Below are 18,591 nucleotides of genomic sequence, written 5' to 3'. Positions count from 1 at the left end.
TCATTCCAGTGCAACATGGTATGCACGCACACACACGAGTGTGCACACACAAAAACAAAATCCAAATTGTGACTAATAATAAACTAACTTTCCACCAGGCGACCAGCATGCTAGTTTCATTAAAGAGGTTCGTGACATAGAAGTTAACTAGTGAGATCAAAATAAAACACAGACTCAATTACCTTTTTCTATGACCAGGTCCGGAGACAGCTCTCCCCTCTCTGGCTCTCACCTTACTCAGGACTAGCAGGAGAGAGAGAGAGAGAGAGAGAGAGAGAGAGAGAGAGAGAGAGAGAGAGAGAGAGAGAGAGAGAACGAACACCAGGGAGTGGCCTTTTATTGGGGAACAAGAAATTAAGAAATTCAGGGGAAAATTCCATCCAATGAAGGTCGAGGGGGGCAGCATTTCAAGGTCAGGGTCAGTGGTCAGTCACACCCCCACATGGACAGACTCTCGCACCTGGAGAGGGTGGGGATAGCTCCGACACAGTTTGGCCAGAACGCCTCACACCCAATCCGGGAGGTGCCCAATCACGTGAGAAAATGGCTTCCCACATAACTTCAAAAGCAAAATTCATAAAAAAACCCTTTAATAAATGCAACAGTGAGATATTGTATACAACAGGGAGATGCATATAACTTTAATATTTGCTATGGATCCCCAAACAGAAATGTTTGTGGAGCCCCCAAAAGGAAATGCCCCTCATGTGGATTCCCCTGGGGAATAGCATAGAAAGTACCACCCCGGGGAAGGCTGTGTTCTAGTGAGGGACAAGGAGACAGCTAGGATCTGTTTGAACTTCTTGTGTTGTGGTTGGTGCTGAGCACAAACAACTATTTTCACACTTTGGCTTGGGATTGAACCCATTAGTTTTAACCACTGAGCCATATCCCTCACCTTTTTTTAAAATCTTTACTTTGTTGATTTATTTTTATGTGTTGCTAAGGATTGAACACAGTGCCTCACATGTGAGAGGGAAGTTCTGCCTCTGAGCCACAACCCTGGCCCCTCCCCCGCCCTTTTTATTTTTTATTTAGAGACAGGTCTTGCTAAGTTGCTGAGGCTGGCTTTGAACTACTCATGATCCTATTGCCTCAGCCTCCCAAGTCACTGGGGTTATAGGCACACACCACCATGTCTGGCTGAAGAGTACCAACTTCTCAAGAGAAATGCATACTAAGGCTATGAGTAATGACTTTTCATTCATCAGACTGGCAAAGGTCAAAATCCACTAATAGACTTTTGTTAGCAAGGATGAGGGAGAGAGGCATCAATGTTTGGGGGAAAATGACATACTCTCTAAGGAGGGCACCTTGGCAGTGGTTCAATATGCATATATTCTCTGCCACAGCAATTTTATTTTTTACAAATTTATCCTAAAAACATATTATTTATGGGAACAAAAGCTGTTCATCACACAATAAGAAAAGATGAGGAAAATGTAACTGCCCTTTAATAGGGAGCTGGATGTATGCGTTCTGGTTCAAATGCACAAGGTACAGTATACAGCAGGAATGAAGACCCTGCCTCTCCTGCGCCCTTCAGAGTACCACAGAACCTCCATCAGCTGCTCAAAGCAATAAGGCTTTGATATTTGGCAATCTGACAGGCAAAAAATGGCACAATCTTTTCTTAATTTCTACTGGGGTTGATGTTTCTTCATGTTCACTTGCCCTAATACATTTTTTTTTTTCTGTTAAAAAAGTTCACATAACACAATTACATCCACAAGCTCTTCTGATTTTTACTCTGATACTGTGAAGAAGGGAGGGACAAAACACTGCCACTTCACACTGGGGAAAGTGGAGCCCTCAGCTACCAGGTAATTTATTGTGCCATGTGTCCTACAAAAACTATTCTTTATGTCACTTTTAACTTTCCCAATAACCCCGCAAGGTAGTCTTTTTTTTTTTTTGGTACCAGGGATTGAACCCAGAGAAGCTTAACCACTGAGCCACATCCCCAGCTCTTTTTAATTTTTTATTTTGAGACAGGATTTCACTAAGTTCTTAGGGCCTTGCTAAGTTGCTGAGGCTGGCTTTGAACTTGTGTCCTACTGCCTCAGCCACCCGAGCATCTAGGATTACAGGTGTTTGCCACCAGTCCCAGCAAGGTAGTTATTTCTTTCCTCATTTTACAGAAAAGAAAACTGGGGGCAAGAGACAGACTGACTTGCCAAGGCCATACAGCTGGTAGCAGGGATCTGTAGTCACTCAAGAACTGAATCAGTGCGCCTGCCACTCCAGCATCTCCTTCTCTTCCTAATGGCCAAGGCAGGACGATGCTGGTGTCAGCAGGAAGCACAGAGGTCCACCCAGTCCCACACGTGCAGGGAGGCATCACTTGCTGCTGATAACAAAGTCCTTGGTTTGCAGGGGTGCCAGGTGTGGGTGGTAACCTGTGGAGCAGTATCCATTTTGTTTTCATCGTGGAAGAGGTGACCTCTGTGAGTGAAGAGAGGTTCCACCTGGATCCCTGTTCCATCCCAAGTTGTGACATCATAGACCTGAACAGTCCCATCAAAACCTGAGGAAGAATATAGAAAAGGAGCATCAACCCTGAATCCCTAAAACAATGCCATTTGCTCAATGGCACCAAAACAGGCTAAGGATGAGTTCTCACATAGTAGTAGCAAGATACTTAAAAGCCAACTACTGGAAATGTGACTTCTGCCCAGTGCTGGCCTCCCGGGCATGTCGCCATGATCATCTGTGGTTCACCTGTTACAGACCAGGTCCAGGGCTGATCCTGGACATGCCCTATCTCTTAATCCTTACAACCATTTGAAGTAGGGACTATTTTCCGCAGGAAATGGAGGCTTAAGAGACTTATCAAACCTTTCTAACTTGTCCCAAATTCCAATCTATCCCATGCTTGTCCCTCTCAGCAAATGGCCTTAAAGAGGGAAGTAGAAGAAGCCCTAAGAGAGGAACACCGGGCTGGGGATGTGGCTCAAGCGGTAGCGCGCTCGCCTTACATGCGTGCGGCCCGGGTTTGATTCTCAGCACCACATACAAAGATGTTGTGTCCGCTGATAACTAAAAAAAATAAATAAATATTAAAAAATTCTCTCTTTCTCTCTCTCCCTCTCTCACTCTCTCTTAAAAAAAAAAAAAAAAAAAAAAGAGAGGAACACCCTCACGTCCACCAAAATTGAATTACATCTGCACTCACGCTATCCTGCCATCTTCCTGTTCCCTCCACAGAGCCTGGTTCTTTTCTTCTGCTCTTTATGAATCCTGGCGCTTTCTTTCCTTGCTCTCTTCTATTCTTTCAGGCCCTCCCCCACAATGGATCCTCCCCATTGGCATCTACTGCCCTCATTCCATACTCCATGCAACTAGATTCCACCAGGCCCATGAGCTTGACCTGGCTGGCTTGCACAACTCAAAATGAAAGTAGGTTGAGAAGCATCCTTGAAATCCTGTCCCTACACTCATACACTGCTGGTGGTATTGCAAATTGGTGCAGCCAATTTGGAAAGCAGTGTGGAGATTCTTTGGAAAACTGGGAATGGAATGACCATTTGACCCAGCTATTCCTCTTCTCAGACTATACCCAAAAGACCTAAAAACAGCATACTACAGGGACACAGCCACATCAATGTTTATAGCAGCACAATTCACAATGGCTGGACTTTGGAGCCAACCTAGATGCCCTTCAATGGATGAATGGATAAAAAAAAATGTGGCATATATACACAATGGAATATTACTCAGCACTAAAAAATAATAAGATCATGGCATTTGCAGGGAAATGGATGGCATTAGAGCAGATTATGCTAAGTGAAGTTAGCCAATCCCCAAAAAACAAATGCCGAATGTCTTCTCTGATATAAGGGGGTGACTCAAAATGGGGAAGAGAAGAAGAGCATGAGAAGAAGATTACCTCTACATAGTGAAGAGGGGTGGGAGGGAAAGGGAGGGAGAAAGGGAATTGCATGGATGGTGGAAAGAGACCCTCATTGTTATACAAAATACATGTATGAAGATGTGAGGAAAAAAAAATAGTGTTACCTTAGATTAGGTAGAGAGAAGTGAAGGGAGGGGAGGGGAGGGGTTGGGGGGATAGGAAGGATAGTAGAATGAAACAGACATTATTATTACTGTGTGTATATATGTGAATGCATGACCAATGTGATTCTGCAACCTGTATACTCAGGAAAATGAGATATTATACCCCATCTGATTCAAATATATGATACGTCAAGGTCATTGTACTGTCATATGTAACTAATTAAAACAAAACAAAACAAAAAAAGAAATCCTGTCCCCTTTCTGGTACAGCTTCATGGCTATCCCAGCATTTTACTATCTGCATTTCTCTCAACTGACCAGAAATCTGAATCCCTGCTAGGCTTGGAGAGGCTGGTGTTTGTGCATGGAAGTTTAGAGGCCAGGGCAGGGAAGGGCCTACCACTGAGGAACCTGAAGAGTTAATCTGGAGCTCTCTTGGGAAACTTCTAACTTTTGGAGCCAGATTCTTTTGGAACCAGATTGATTGTGGGGCTGCAGTCTTCTTCCTGAGCACTCCATCATCCTCAGGAAAAGAGAGATCTAATAAGACATGAGAGCCTGTTCAGCAGTACCTGAAATGGCTAAGCAGTTGTCCAGGGCTGGGGCCCACGTTACTCGCAGCAACTCTGGGTTGGGGCTAGGTGCGGACACTGGGCACTGGACTGAGCTGACAGGATGGCAGAGATCCCGGGCGTCAAGAAGTCGGAGCTGCCCCTCTGAGCCAAGGCTTGCAATATAGGATCCTGGGCCTTGGCCCATGCCCCTAACTTTTGCACACCATCTCTCTCCACCAGACCCAGGGTTCAGGCTGATATTCTCCAATGGTGCCCACTTCTGGCGGGTATCGACAAGCCCCAGATGACCAGAGGTGCAGCAGAAAGCAAAGGTGTTTGCATCTAGGACCTGCAGGCTACTCAGCTCCTCACTGTCACTGATGTCTGGAAGACCAAAGGCAAAGAAGAATTAGACAGGTCAGGCAATTTGGCAGGGCTTGCTGGTCACAACAGTCCTAAGCAAAATGAATCATTCCCCTCCTTCCACTCATCTTGCCATAGTCTGCTTCACTGGGTGGTTGCTGGTCCCTGGGACTGCCCCTCCCCACCCCAGAATGGGAGCCCTTCAAGGCCAGAGCCTATCTCTTATTCAGCAAGTTTCTCCAGCACATGGAACGGACAGTTTACATTAGGTTTCAAACATGCCGAGTTGGGACGAAGGCCAGATGTTGGCTGAAAGAGCCAGCAAGAGGTGAACTACTGCAGTACCTGAGCTGTACATGACCTTCTGGGATTCCAGATCCACAATCTTCAGATCACTGAGCCGTGCCCCATGGAGGACTCCAGGAACCATTGAGGAGAAGACATCCACTCTAGGCCAGAGGTTTCCCTCTTTTTCATGAACTGCAATGGTGCTGACAGCCTTAATGACATCTAGGAGGAAAAGGGAAGTAATGAAAGCTCAGAATGTTAATGACGGTTTTGAAAAATGACATAGCATAGGCCAGCCATCTTATCCTGGACATTGAGAAGGTCAAGAAAGAGCTGGGCAAAGTGTCACATACCTGTAATCCCAACAGCTCAGGAGGCTGAGACAGGAGGACAGTGAGTTCAAACCCAGCCTCAGCAATGGTGAGGTGCTGAGCAACTCAGCATTGACCCTTAGACCCTGTCTCTAAATAAAATACAAAATAGGGCTGGGGATGTGGCTCAGTGGTTGAGTGCCCCTGAGTTCAATCCCTGGTACCCACTCACCCCCCCAAAAAAGGTGGTTAATAAAGAAAGGGAAGCTGGGTACAGTGGCATACACCTGTAATCTCAGCAACTTGGGAAGCTGAGGCAAGAGGATGGTAAGTTTGAGGCCAGCCTTGGTAACTTAGGGAGACCTTACCTCAAAGTAAAAAATACAAAAGGAGGAAAGAACTGACAGTGTGAGAATGTTGAGACATAATCACTCTGGGTTATATTTACATTTTTCAAATAGTCAGAATCACTTTAATTTCTTTATAACTTATCATATGAATTATTTTTGCAAATGGGAAATTATGAGTCACTGTAATCTCAAAACTCCACAATCAGTTCTTGCTTTTTATAATTTGGTAGAGAGCAAATAGAGGAAAAGGAATGAACATTCACTACTGTTGTCACTTACACCTTTGGTGAAAAGTAATAGGTACAGAGTTAATGAGCTAGTATTATTTCTTTTAAAAACATAGCCCATGACCTGAAACAACTTGTTAAAAATCTAGCAAGTAAATGTTACACTGCAGATATCACTGATTTAAAATGTAAACTAGACAATAAGAAAGACCACATTTTTTAAAAAAAGTAAATGGAACAAAGACATATTGGACCTCAAGTAGAAACAAGTTTTAGTTTTGTTTCCACCTGCTTGGTTAGCAGGCCAGTTCTCTTTTCTGCATTCTGTATCATTTGAATCTTCTCTTTTTTTTCCCCTTGCAGTATTGGGGATTGAATCCAGGGGCGCTCTACCACTGAGCTACATCCCCAGACCTTTCTATTTTGAGACAGGGTCTTGCTAAGTTGCAGAGGCTGGCCTTGAACTTGCAATACTCCTGTCTCAGCCTCCTAAGTAGCTGGGATTACAAGTGTGTACCGTTGTGTCTGGCTGTTTCCACCCCCTGGTATTGGGGACTGAATTCAGGGCCTAGCACATGCTAGACAAATTCTCTACCACTAAGCCACACCCCCAACCCAGTTTCTACATTCTTTGAAGAAAATGAACATCTGTGTATTTTTTCAACTCTGAAGGAGAGGCATAAATCAGAATGATGAGGGAAGAATAGATATGAGGATACTCACATAGTTCATCAAGCCAATGTGTGGTCACGAGTTCCCTCATAACAGTTCCCACAAAGGACATGCCCAGAGGGACCTACATGGGCTGGGTTAGTACTCAGAGGGCCTTCCAGTACTGCTCCCAGGGCCCACAGGCCTCTCAGTGCACTTAATCAGACTGGCTGAATCTAACTGTTCCAACCACATGAGCGGTGGGGGTTTGTCACAGACACAACAGCTGGGCCTTAGGGCCAGAGTTTGTCTCTAGGGAGTGCTGTAGTTCAAGCCATCTGGCCAGAGCCTGCCTGACTCTCTTGGGTCACATTTAAATCAGTCCCTTCTTCCCCTTCCACAGATTCAGAAGAGTCTGGACAATTCTCCCAGAACCTACTACTCTAAGCCAGAGGATGGTTCTCAGCTATGATCTCTCCTCTCTGGAAGGAAGGAGATCTATTTCAAAGATTCCGTGGAAAACAAAGGCTTAAGGGACCTCCTGACTAGGAAGCTGCTCTATAATTATAGTAAGAAATCAGAGGGGCTGGGGGATATACCTCTGTTGGGGTGCTAGCCTAGCATGCACCAGGCCTTGGTTTCCATCCCATAGGTCTTCTTCTCCAGTCAGTGGTATAGTGCCCTCTCCTAGGAAATCTACACCAAATTTACCAAACTAGCCCCAACTAAAAAGACAAACTATTCCAAATGAAGGCAAGACAGGGAAGTACCTCCAAGAACTTGGAAAGAAAAGGCAGGTTGTTTCTAAGAACCAACACAGAAAGCATCAGAGAAGAGGCAGGCAAAGGCCCTTAGGAATCAGGGCAGCTCCCAGACCTGCAATCATGAGCAAGTGTGATAATACAAGTAAAGAAAATTGGTGTCCATGAGAGGGGGCTGTTGAGTCAGACGTAAAGAAATACTGGGCCTGTTCAGAAGAGAAGCCACACCATGAATAAGTTTCTTTATTTTTTAAATTTGGGTACTGGAGACTTCACCCAGGGGTGCCTAATCACTGAGTCACATCCCCAGTCCTTTTTATTTTTTATTTTGAGAGAGGGTCTTGCTAAGTTGCTTAGGGCCTCCCTAAGTTGCTGAGGCTGGTCTGGAACTTGTGATCCTCTTGTCTCAGCCTCCTAAGCTGCTGGTAGTACAGGAGTACACCACCAGGCCTGGCTGCATATTTAAGTTTCAAATGGGATGAACAAGTGACATTCAGCTGAGACCCTTAGCACTGTAATCATCCAACTCAATGGTTTCTACATCCCCAGAGCTGAGAGAAGAGGCTTTGGCTCCAAGGGCGGGGGCAGCATAAAGCTCAGGCAGCAACGTGTTCACAAGTTGTCTGTCTTATGAAAAAGCAATTTGGAAATCTCAAGAGCTGACTTCTCTTGTTCTCACTGCGTTTATCATGCAGACTCTGAATAGGCTATATCTTCTCTAAGCAAAGCTTGTTATAAAATAGAATAGTCCATAAAATATTTTAGTGATAACTGCTTTTTCATTGTAAACTAAGAAAACTGCATGTTGATATATACAGCGGTCTGGTGAGTCTAGTGAGCAATGCCTCTATTAGCTTGTTCTGCATTGCTCACAAAATCAGCCTTGGGGCTGTGGGTCAACAGCAGACTTCAGAAAACTTACCAAGATAACATGAAAGCTTCTAGAAAAATAGCAAAGTCTTCCCTCAGCTCTGGAAAATTCTTGCACTAATATCTAGAGGATAATGACTCTGACTTTCTACACACTTTAGTGTCAGAATAAGTCCCCTTGACCTGTTAACTCTCCTAGGTCTACACTACAGACTCTATGAGACACCAGTACTCAAGCACTATCAAATGATTAGTAAGACTCCTTCTCTCTTGTCTTTAAAACCTTGCTAGACTATTTTGGGGAAAAGATAAAAAAAAAACTGTAAATTCCTGGCATAAGTTTGGACACATAAATCAATGGAACAGCACCCAGAGTCCAGAACTAAATCTTTGTATTTATGGTAAACTGATTTTCAACAAAGGTGCCATGACAAATTAATGGAGAAAGGATGGATTTTTCAACAATTAGTGTGAGAACAATTGAAAATCCACATGCAAAAAGAATAACTTAGATCCTTACCTCACATTATACACAAAAATTGACTAAAAATGGATCATAGATTCAAATGTTGAACCTAATAACAAGACTTTTGGGAAAAATATAGGAGAAAAATTTATGAATTAGGTAAAGACTTCGTAGCTATGAAAAAATAGTTCAGGATCCCCGTGCAACAACAAAAAACCATGGATAAACTGGACCTTATCAAAATTTAAAGCTTTTATGCTTCAAAGGATACCTTGAAAAGACAAATAACAGACTTTGAAAAAATATTAGCAAAGTATACCAAATGAAGAATTTGTATCTAGAATGTACAAGGACCAAAGACCAACAACCCAATAAAAAATAGGCATTTTGCAAGATAAACGAATGGTTAATGAGCACATGAGAAGATACTCAACATTATTAGTCATTATGGAAATGCAAATGAAAACCACAAGGACACAAAAAGACAGTGACAAATGTTGATGAAGACATGGAAAAATGTGGACTCTTATACACTGTGGTGGGAATATAAATAAAGCCATTTTGGAAAATTTTGAAAGTTTCCTTAAAAAAGCAAACATAAATTTACCATATGACACAGCAATTTCATTCTTAGGTGTCTACCCAAGACACCTAAGACACATTTGTCCACATGAAGATTTGTATATTAATGTTCTTATCTGCATTATTCATAATAGCCCAAAATTGGATCCAATAACTGGTAGACAAAATGTGAGATACATCCATACAGCCATAATGGAATACAATTCAGTCATAAAAAGGAACAAACTACTGATACACACTATAACATGGATGGACTTTAAAAGGATTAAGAGAAAGATGCCACATATATGTTCCCATTGATACGATATTTCCAGAAAAGGCAAATCTAATATATGGGAACGAGGATTAACAGTATATTCCATGAAAGTATTACTGGGGTCATGAAAGTATTCTAAAATGAATTTATAAGTGATGGCTACAATATGTATTTTAAAAACATCCCTGAACTGTACACTCAAAATGTGTGAATTAAATGACAGGTAAAATATACCTCAATAAAATTATTTAAAAAAATAAACCACTACAACTGCTAAGTGATATAAACAAGTAAAAACTATAGCATAGGACAGGTGACAAGGAAAACAATAAAGATAGCCCACAGGGCCAGTGACCTCAGAAAGCAATAAACACAAGAGTACTTTTCTGCAGCAGTGAAGCCTGGGGAAGGACCAGCAGCCACCAGGCTACTTCTGGGAAGCTTCCAACTGAGGCAACAGGGGGCACACACACTTTAATGCTGATGGACACTGGAGGAGGGAGGGAGGGGACTAAATCAGGTCAGAAGGCTGCCCGCTCTGGTGCCTGCCTGACAGAGGACCTGCAAATCTCCACAGCTGGAGGGAAGCCTGTTCCCCATGAGGGAACTTCCTTCCACTTCCAGAATGGATAGGAAGCAGAGTGACTTCTCTGAGAAGAAAACTGGCTAGTCAACCTTGCTCATTAGCTATTTTCCTTCCCAGGGAACATGTTGTAGAGAGAAATAACTTCTTTTTTTCTCTCTCTCTCCCATCCTCCTCCTCCAAGAGGAAAGCACTTCGGATTAGCCCTAGTTCTGCCCTGGCCTCCGTCTTGCTTAATGGAGAGGCCTGTGGTTCTCTGGGCAGTCCATCTATGGCTGGGTTGGGTAAACTCAACTCTTGGAGTAAGTTCAGGGAAGATTCGTTTGGGGCTTGTCTGCCATGCTGTGGTTGCTAATTTGTCTTTTTGCCACCATAAAAGTAGATTCTATATTCTCCTGCCCCTGACTCAGAGTCTACATATTTCCTGACTCAAGAGTAGGGGGCAGGAGTGTGTAAGTCACATACTTTCCTTAAACCTCAACCTCCACCAAGTGAAATTCACTCACCACTGTCTTCTGCAAACTGCCACACCTGCAGATAACAACCTGGAAGGCCACTGGTCACCAGCAACCTATTCAGGATAGATAGAAAATCAGTCCAGATAGTGGGGAGCTCCTCCCCAAACCCCAACAGCTTTCCCCTTTCCAGTCCACATAGCTTAGGATCTGTTCACCTCCCATAACAAAAATTTGTACTGCAGGATCAAAACTATCCATCCTTATTTAACAGATGAGCAGCTTGCTCTGCTTTAGGGATGGGCCCACAGCTCATAGAGAGCCATGGGACTGAGCTCAGGCTCAGCCATCTAGAGAGGACACCAATGAGGAGCCTGAATACACAACTCTGACCTACAGACTTAGCTTCCTCTAACTGAGCTAGTTACACAAACTATCTAATACATCAGTTCTCTGAAAGATTAAGAGCATCCTTTTTATCCTGTATCTATCTAGTCCCTAGAGCAATTCCAGTGACCTGGTGGTTACATCAATCAAAGTAGGTATGGAGATAATGGTTTTATGTTCTAGATCTGTGTGCACATTTACATGTCTGTGTGCAGTTAGAGCTGAGGAGGCAATAAAAAAGCAGGACACCCCTGGGTATTTTCAGCCATCCCATCTTGAAATGGAAGGTCTGAGTCATAGAACTGACTATACCTGGTATCTGGCACATGCTTTAGATCAAAGACAGGTCCGTCTGAAAATCCGCCATGGCGCAATTTAAAATCTCTTTCTGGGAATAAGCCCTAAAATACAAAGGGTTGGCCAATCAGATACAGTCTGCTCTTCAAAGGAACACTTGGCATTTTTCTGAGCTTTACCTCTTGAAATTCTAATACAATCAGTCTGGGAATGGGCCCAGGAATTTGCATTTTAGCCAGCAACCTTAATAGCTTGGATACAGGTGGTCTTCAGGCTACTGTGAGAAACACTGGACTATGGTTGCCTGAGACTCAGCCTCTCCTGGTCTTAATAATCCCTTTATAGGTTCCTGTCTACCCTGTCATCTATTCTAAACCTTCAGTTTAACTATGCCATGGTTACCCTGTAAGATAACTTGGTTTCTTATTAAAGAATTTTAAAGGACTAAGGGTGTAGCTCAGTTGTAGAGCATGTACAAGGCCCTGGGTTCAATCCCCAGTATTGCAAAAACAAACAAACAAATAAATTTGTTTATTCAGAAACAAACAGTTTCAAATTCCTGTTCCTACATGGCCTTTCAGTTATTTAACTGTATGCCTCACCCTTCCCATTTTGGGGAAGCAGGATCTTTTTCTATCACTGGAGGTTAGGATCATTTTTCCTGTTATTCCCTCACTCCTACATCTACATTCTCTCCCTCTTCAAGAGCTACTTCTCCTCAGGTTGTAACTCTGCTAACACTTCTGGCTTTAGGAAATCCTCCCTCTTCAAGTCTATTTCTGACTAGTTATTGTTCTGATTTCTTCCCTTCCTGCATCTCCACTTCCTCCTTTCTCTCAGTCTTTGGCCCTGACAATCATTAAAATGCTGTGCCAGAGGTTACCAAGATCTTCCCAATTGCCAATCTAATAAACAAACTTCAATCCTCACCTGAATGATTCTACAGTAACATTACATAGTCATTGACTTTTATTCTTTTTTAAAGAATTTGACCTTTATTAATTTGTTTTTTTTCTGGTGCTGAGGATCAAACCCAGGGCCTCACTATACTAGGCAAATGCTTTACCACTGAGCTACAACCCCAGCCCTATAGACTCTTCTTGACATGTTTTCTTCTTTTGCATTTGAACCTTTTCTGAAACTCCTCCTACATTAAAGACTATCCTTAGTATTTCTTGTGGGTTCCAATTCTTATACCTGTCCCTTTAACTGTGTCTCCTGAAGTTCTGTCCTTAGCTATCTTCTCTTAATCTATTATAGTACATATTATTCTAGGCAATCTAAACTATTCTAAGGGCTTCAACTACTTTCTATACCCTAATGGTTTCCTAATCTATTTTTTTTGGTGGTGGTAGTGGGTATCAGGGGTTGAACCCAGGGGCACTTAGCCATTCAGCCACATCCTGAGTCCTATTTTGTATTTTATTTTTTTTAATGTTTATTTTTTAGTTGCAGTCGGACACAATACCTTTATTTTTATGTAGTGCTGAGGATCAAACTCAGGGCCTTGCACATGCTAGGTGAACACTCTACCACTGAGCCACAACCCAAGCTCCCTATTTTGTATTTTAGCTAGAGACAGCATCTCACTGAGTTGCTTAGCACCTCGATGTTGGTGAGGCTGGCTTTCAACTTGTGATCCTCCTGTCTCAGCCTCTCAAGCCATTGGGATTATTGGCATGCATCATCTGGCCGGCCCTAAATCTATTTTTTTAAAATGTCTTTATTTATTTATTTTTATGTGGTGCTGAGGGTCAAATCCAATGCCTCATGCATGTGAGCTATAGCCCCACCCCCCAAATCTATTTTTAATAAAACTGACCTCTTCCTCTAGTAGCACTCTATGAATCACATGAGATTCTATAACACTTATCTCTGTTCAAACTTGTCTCCCTCTAGTAGACTGTAAGGGCATGACCATTGTGTGTGTGTGTCTCTCCAGCATCCAGGACAATACCTGGTGTGTAACAGGAGTTTTCAAATGCTTAATAAATAAAAATGAACATATATACTTATATTTCAAATTACCTGGTTTTCCTTTACAGAAAGTCTGAGAGGTAGTATCAGATGAAGAATCTCATTTTTTTTCAGGCTTTCATAGCCAGCAACAAAGACTCCTGGAAAAAAGCAGCAGCTGTGATAAATCATTAGGAAGATTATAGACAATGGGTGGATCTATAAATTCCTGCCAAATCCGCCCAATCAGGGATAAATTCCTTCCCCATCAGTGTGCAGCCTTGAATCAGGGGATGGAGGGTCTTAATAAAAGGAACGTAAATGCTGATGGGGCACCAAATTTCAACAAGTGACCAATAGGCCCTCAGGCTCCCAAAAGAGTAGCCTGGGTCCCTCTAGACTGAGCCCCTGACTCTCAGCCTGAGAAATGTGATTCCATTTCCTTTAGGGCCAGGCAAGTTTTATCACCTTTGTCACCAATCCATTCAAGGACTCGTGTGGCTCCTGAGAGGTCGAATGCATGGAAATCCTGGTACCTGCACAAAAGGGACACAATCACACGGTGCATGGAACTGTACAGCTGACAAAAATAACAGAATTTGGTGGTTAGGGACCTGGATCTGGAGTCAGGCAGACAAGAGACTGTGTCTTTTTTTTTTTTTTTTCAGTTTTCGGCGGACACAACAGCTTTATTTTATTTTTATGTGGTGCTGAGGGTCGAACCCAGCACCCTGCGCATGCCAGGCGAGCATGTTACTGCTTGAGCTACATCCCCAGCCCAAGGGACTGTGTCTTAGTTCCTATTTTACACCCCGTGTGACTGGGACTAGGCCAAACACTAGGCCCTGAGCTTCGGTTTTCATCTGTGGAACTCCCAGGACACCCAAAGTTGATGTGAAGATCCAATAAGTTAATCTATGTTCAATGTTTAACCTAGAGGCTGGAGCAAAATAACTGATCATCTGTGTTGGTATTATTATCCATCACTGGCACAGCTCTTAACACCACTAGCACGCAGAACGGGCCTTTTTCCAGATAAAAAAGCCGAGGCCCAAGAAGAGTCATTCCGTATAGACCCAGCCACGCGTCCCCCTCATACCAGGATTCCCTACGTGCCTCCACCCACACTCATCCGCCCACCAGACGCGTTTCAGGCCCAGGCTCAGCTCCCAATCCCTCACGATTTACAAGCGCAAGGATTCCACAAGCCAGTCCTCCGCGGGATCCATGGCAACTGCCGCTTCCGGCACCCCGCTTCCGCTTCCAAGCCTTCCAGGACGTCCGCGGCCCTCTCGCGAGGAGAGGGCGTGGCCTCCCTCTGGCGGGCGGGGCCGTGGTGTCCCAGCTGGCTTGCCCATGCGCCCCGCCCTCGCTGGGCTGTGCTGGGAAATCTTTGGGGAAAAGCTCCCGGAAAAGGGAAGAAAGACTCCGAAGTTAGCTCGGAGCAGGGCTGGACGGACCAAATACCTGTTTTAGATCTAGGTATTTGCAGCCCAGAAAACGGCGGTCAGTATCCCAAGGCCAGGAATATTACAAAACCATCCGGCTAAACTGAAATTTCAGATAAACAATGAATAATATTCTTTGTGTGAGTATGCCCATGCAATTTTTAGGACATTTTACACGAAATTTTTTTTATCTGAAATTCGAATTTTACCGGGTGTCCGTTTTTTATTTGCTAACTCTGGCAACTCTACTTAAATTCAGAGAAGAGAGCAGGCAGATAGCGGGGTCTGGAATCTCACCAGGCTCTCTCTCTCCACGCATTAGGTACTCCTGTAGAAACTTGGCGTGGAAATGAAATATGATGAGATTAAGTAAAGCCCAGTAGTGTAGTGTTAGTATAGCGTAGTACCCTCGTTAGAGGCGAGGAAACGGAAGAGACATTTGCCTGCACCAGTAGGTGGCAGAGGCGAGAGCAGAATCCAGCAACTGGAAGGAGACCCAGCATACAGTGGGCATTGAGTACCTCCTTGCTGAATGAATGGAGTAAGAGCTCATTCACTGCCAGGCTGATGCCAGACATGGGGGTGTCCCGGGCTTTTTAGAGCCCACCCCATTTCACTGAACACCCCACCCTCCAGTTCCCTTCCTCTTCCCTTCCCTTAAACGTGGCTGGAAAGAGAGGACCATGCATTCTATATATAAACAGCAGGGTTTTATTCACAACTTCATCAGAGAAGCAAGAAAAACAGCAGGAACATAGGTTGTGTTTGCAACTGCAATATTTCTGGCGAACCAAACGGAAATCACAGTAATGGAATAACAGATTCAAGCTCAGGATTTACATCCAGATGGGGCCACCACTAGGGTTCCATTCAGCAACTTGCCTGGGTGGGCACAATCTAAGCCATGTTGTGTCTGCCCCATTACTGGCATCACTTCTGCAGTATCTGCACCAGCAGCCTCCTGTACTGAAGGAAAACAAAGAGAAGAAATGACCTGGGGAGAGGGAAAAATGATAAAGCCATGCTGCCATTTCTAAGTGCTGGGTGTTTGCAGATGTGGGCAGAGACAGACTCTCGATAGAAGCAGGCCACGGAGCACTTTCTCTCTGAAAGTCCTGAGAGGAATTAGGGGTGGTGGTTTTCTCAGAACACAGCCCCAATAGCACAGGGCAGGCATGACAATTACAGGAGATCATGGCAGTCAAGTAAAAGTATGGTGTCTGGCACTGGGCCATTGTCAGTGTCATTCTCCCTACCCCAAGCTCTGCCCAGACCTCCCTCAAGTTCCCCCAGTCCCATAGCTAGGGATTCTCTAGTTAATCTGTACATTTTAGGCCTTCAAATTCCATGGCCCTAGAGGTGATAATAGTCTTCCTTCAGATGGCCAGCCCAACCTCCTAGCCCTTATTATGTGAGGTTCCCAGGAGTTATGCATCTGAAAGTCAGGGATGTGGGCTGGGGCTAGACCTTTTCTAGGGAATGTCCCTCTCTTCTCTCAACATATGCATACTTTATGGTAGACACAGTGGCAGATACAAAAATAAGGCACCAACAGGTACTGCCAGAAAGCTCACAGATTGGTAAGTGCTCCTGTTTACTGAGGGCTTTCTATGTGCCAGCACCATGCTGCACAAATAACATAATGGGAGAAGGGCCTGTATTTCCACTTTATGGATGAGGAAGATGAGCCTTTGAGTAGGTAAGTGACATTCTAAGGTTATATAGCTATTGAGTAGCTAGGTTTTGAGCCTGGCACAGTGGCCAGAGCCCACATTCTGCCACATCACACTGCTTTCTGCACATGATAACAATACCAAGGAGGGTGTGTGTAGTAGGGATAGCACTGGGAGCAGCAAATGGAGGAGCAGCCACCCACCCATGCTAGCCAGGAAGGGTGGCTTACTTCCAGCTTTAGGACCTTGAACCCCATAGATTGTTGGTTTACCACCAAGAGTGATTTGCCCCACCCTGGGAGACACCTGGCAATGTCTGGAAGTATTTTTTGTTTGTTTGTTTTTAAAGACAGGGTCTTGCTATGTTGCCCAGGCTGACCTCAAACTCCTGGGCTCAGGGATCCTCCTGCCTCAATTTACCAAGTTGCCAGGATTACAGGTGTATACACCACACCTGGCTCAGAAATAATTTTGTTTGTCACAACTTAGGAGAGGCAAGGTGCTACTGACATCTAGTGGGTAGAAACCACAGACATGGCTAAACATCTGACAATGTGCAGGGATGCCCACAGCAAAGAATTATCCAGCCTAGAATGTCAAGAGCACTGGTGAACGTGAACAAGGTTTTAATTCTGTCTTGGTTGCTGACTTCTCTTGCCCTCTCTGGTTCTCAGGGTCCTAGCTCTGGTCATAACCATATGTAAGGCACAGCAAATATACACTTGGTTTATATAGTAGGGGACATCTGGAGTGGAACAAAGCTGTGTAGTTAGGGGAGAAGATTCTGCTGCCAAGAGGCCAGCCTGTGACTTTAGACTGAGTGATGGGGAACTTCTTTCCCTACTTCTTGCTCCATGGAGTCTGGTGGGAAGGTCAGCTTCCTTTCTTTGGAGAGTGTCTCCTTTAAGACTTGGGACACAGGGAGGGCCCAGAATCCTGGCTTTCTGGAGTTTATACCCATTATGCCCTGGCTGCGTAATCACCCAATCCTGGGTGGTAATTCCTCCATGCTGGATCGTAGGTGGCCTTGGCTAAACCATTCTGGTATTGGGGTGGAGGCCTGGCTCACCTGGGTTTGGGGTGCTGGGGTGCTGGGCTGCTGAAGCTCATGCTCAGAGCTTTCTTTATCCGTAGGATCCTGAGCAGATCATGACTCAGCTGCAGTCTCTGGTCCCTCAGGGAGGTATGGGGAGTTGTCCCCAACGGGAATGCTCTGGGGGACTCCAGACTCTTCTTCCCCATGAAGTGACCTAGAAAGGAGGTGCCCAGGTACATGGAAGTCAGGGAGTGAGGATCCTGCCCCAGTGGGAAAGTTCCCCATCTTTCCCACTTTTCACTTCTCTTGGAAGGAAGACAGGAAACCTTCATTCTCTTCACCAAGGAGCCACAAAGACATTGGAGTGGTGACAAAGACTGCTACCTCAGCTTTTCCTGAACAGGTGTAGGGACAGCACAGCTGGAAGGAAGGTGGGACAAACTAGGACCAGGGGGAAACTGCCAGTTGTACTGCCTGCTTGGAGGAGGGTCAGAAAAGGGCAAGGAAAGAAGTAGGGAATGAAGAGGTGCCTGGAAGATGAATGTGCAGAAAGACACACCAGAGGTTATAAGATTCAGCAGTCTTGCTTAAGGGAAGGACACCGGTTGGCAGTCGACCTAGGTAGGATTCAAACCCAGCTCTGCCTTAAACTTGCTAAGAGATCTTAGCCAAGTTACTATCTTAGCCAAATTACTCAACTTCTCTATCTACGAAATTAGATGATCCCCTAGTGCTCGGACACTAGGAGGGGCCACAGTGTTGAGAAAGAAACGGGGCCAAAGCGGGGTGAGGGACGCTTGCTGGGGTCCCCTGAGACTTACCGGTGGCCCAGAGGTTGCCCCGCGGGTGCACTCGGATCTTGCTTGTTCGGCCCCGGGATTCCGGAAGATCCCAGTTGAGCGGGGAGACACCTGCTGCCAGCAGCGCGAAGAGCAGGAGGCCACTAAGCCACCAAGCGCCCCCCGCGTGCCAGGCCATGGCCGTGCCCACAGCTCCGTCTGCCAGCCCGCGCCCGCAGCTGGCTCCAGGGGCCCGCCTTCGCTGCTTTTAAACCTGCGCC

General features: G+C 44.8%; 2 protein-coding genes across 4 annotated transcripts; both read right to left on the bottom strand.

Moving 5' to 3' along the window:
* Positions 1 to 375: 375 nt before the first annotated feature.
* Positions 376 to 14,643, bottom strand: Wdr73 (WD repeat domain 73). Its single transcript, XM_026388255.2, has 8 exons — positions 14,563 to 14,643; positions 13,843 to 13,910; positions 13,447 to 13,535; positions 11,434 to 11,522; positions 10,786 to 10,850; positions 5,280 to 5,444; positions 4,590 to 4,955; positions 376 to 2,527 (listed from the first exon to the last, which is right to left on the bottom strand). The coding sequence occupies exons 1-8, from the start codon at positions 14,601 to 14,603 to the stop codon at positions 2,292 to 2,294; spliced, it is 1,119 nt and encodes a 372-aa protein (XP_026244040.2). The 5' UTR covers positions 14,604 to 14,643; the 3' UTR covers positions 376 to 2,291.
* A 945-nt stretch (positions 14,644 to 15,588) lies between these two features.
* Nmb (neuromedin B) lies at positions 15,589 to 18,522 on the bottom strand. 3 transcript variants are annotated; one of them, XM_026388259.2, is made up of 3 exons: positions 18,353 to 18,522; positions 17,565 to 17,745; positions 15,589 to 15,788 (listed from the first exon to the last, which is right to left on the bottom strand). In XM_026388259.2, the coding sequence occupies exons 1-3, from the start codon at positions 18,507 to 18,509 to the stop codon at positions 15,659 to 15,661; spliced, it is 468 nt and encodes a 155-aa protein (XP_026244044.2). In that variant the 5' UTR covers positions 18,510 to 18,522; the 3' UTR covers positions 15,589 to 15,658. The 3 variants fall into 3 exon arrangements, with proteins under 3 accessions (XP_026244044.2, XP_077656359.1, XP_026244043.2); XM_077800233.1 differs by having other exon boundaries at positions 15,589 to 15,790; positions 17,580 to 17,745; XM_026388258.2 differs by having other exon boundaries at positions 15,687 to 15,783.
* Positions 18,523 to 18,591: the final 69 nt, after the last annotated feature.

The sequence above is a fragment of the Urocitellus parryii genome, chromosome 6 (assembly GCF_045843805.1).
Source record: "Urocitellus parryii isolate mUroPar1 chromosome 6, mUroPar1.hap1, whole genome shotgun sequence".
Taxonomy (NCBI): Eukaryota; Metazoa; Chordata; class Mammalia; order Rodentia; family Sciuridae; genus Urocitellus; species Urocitellus parryii.
Note: the sequence above shows the minus strand (reverse complement) of the source record. Positions and strands in the feature narration are given on the sequence as shown.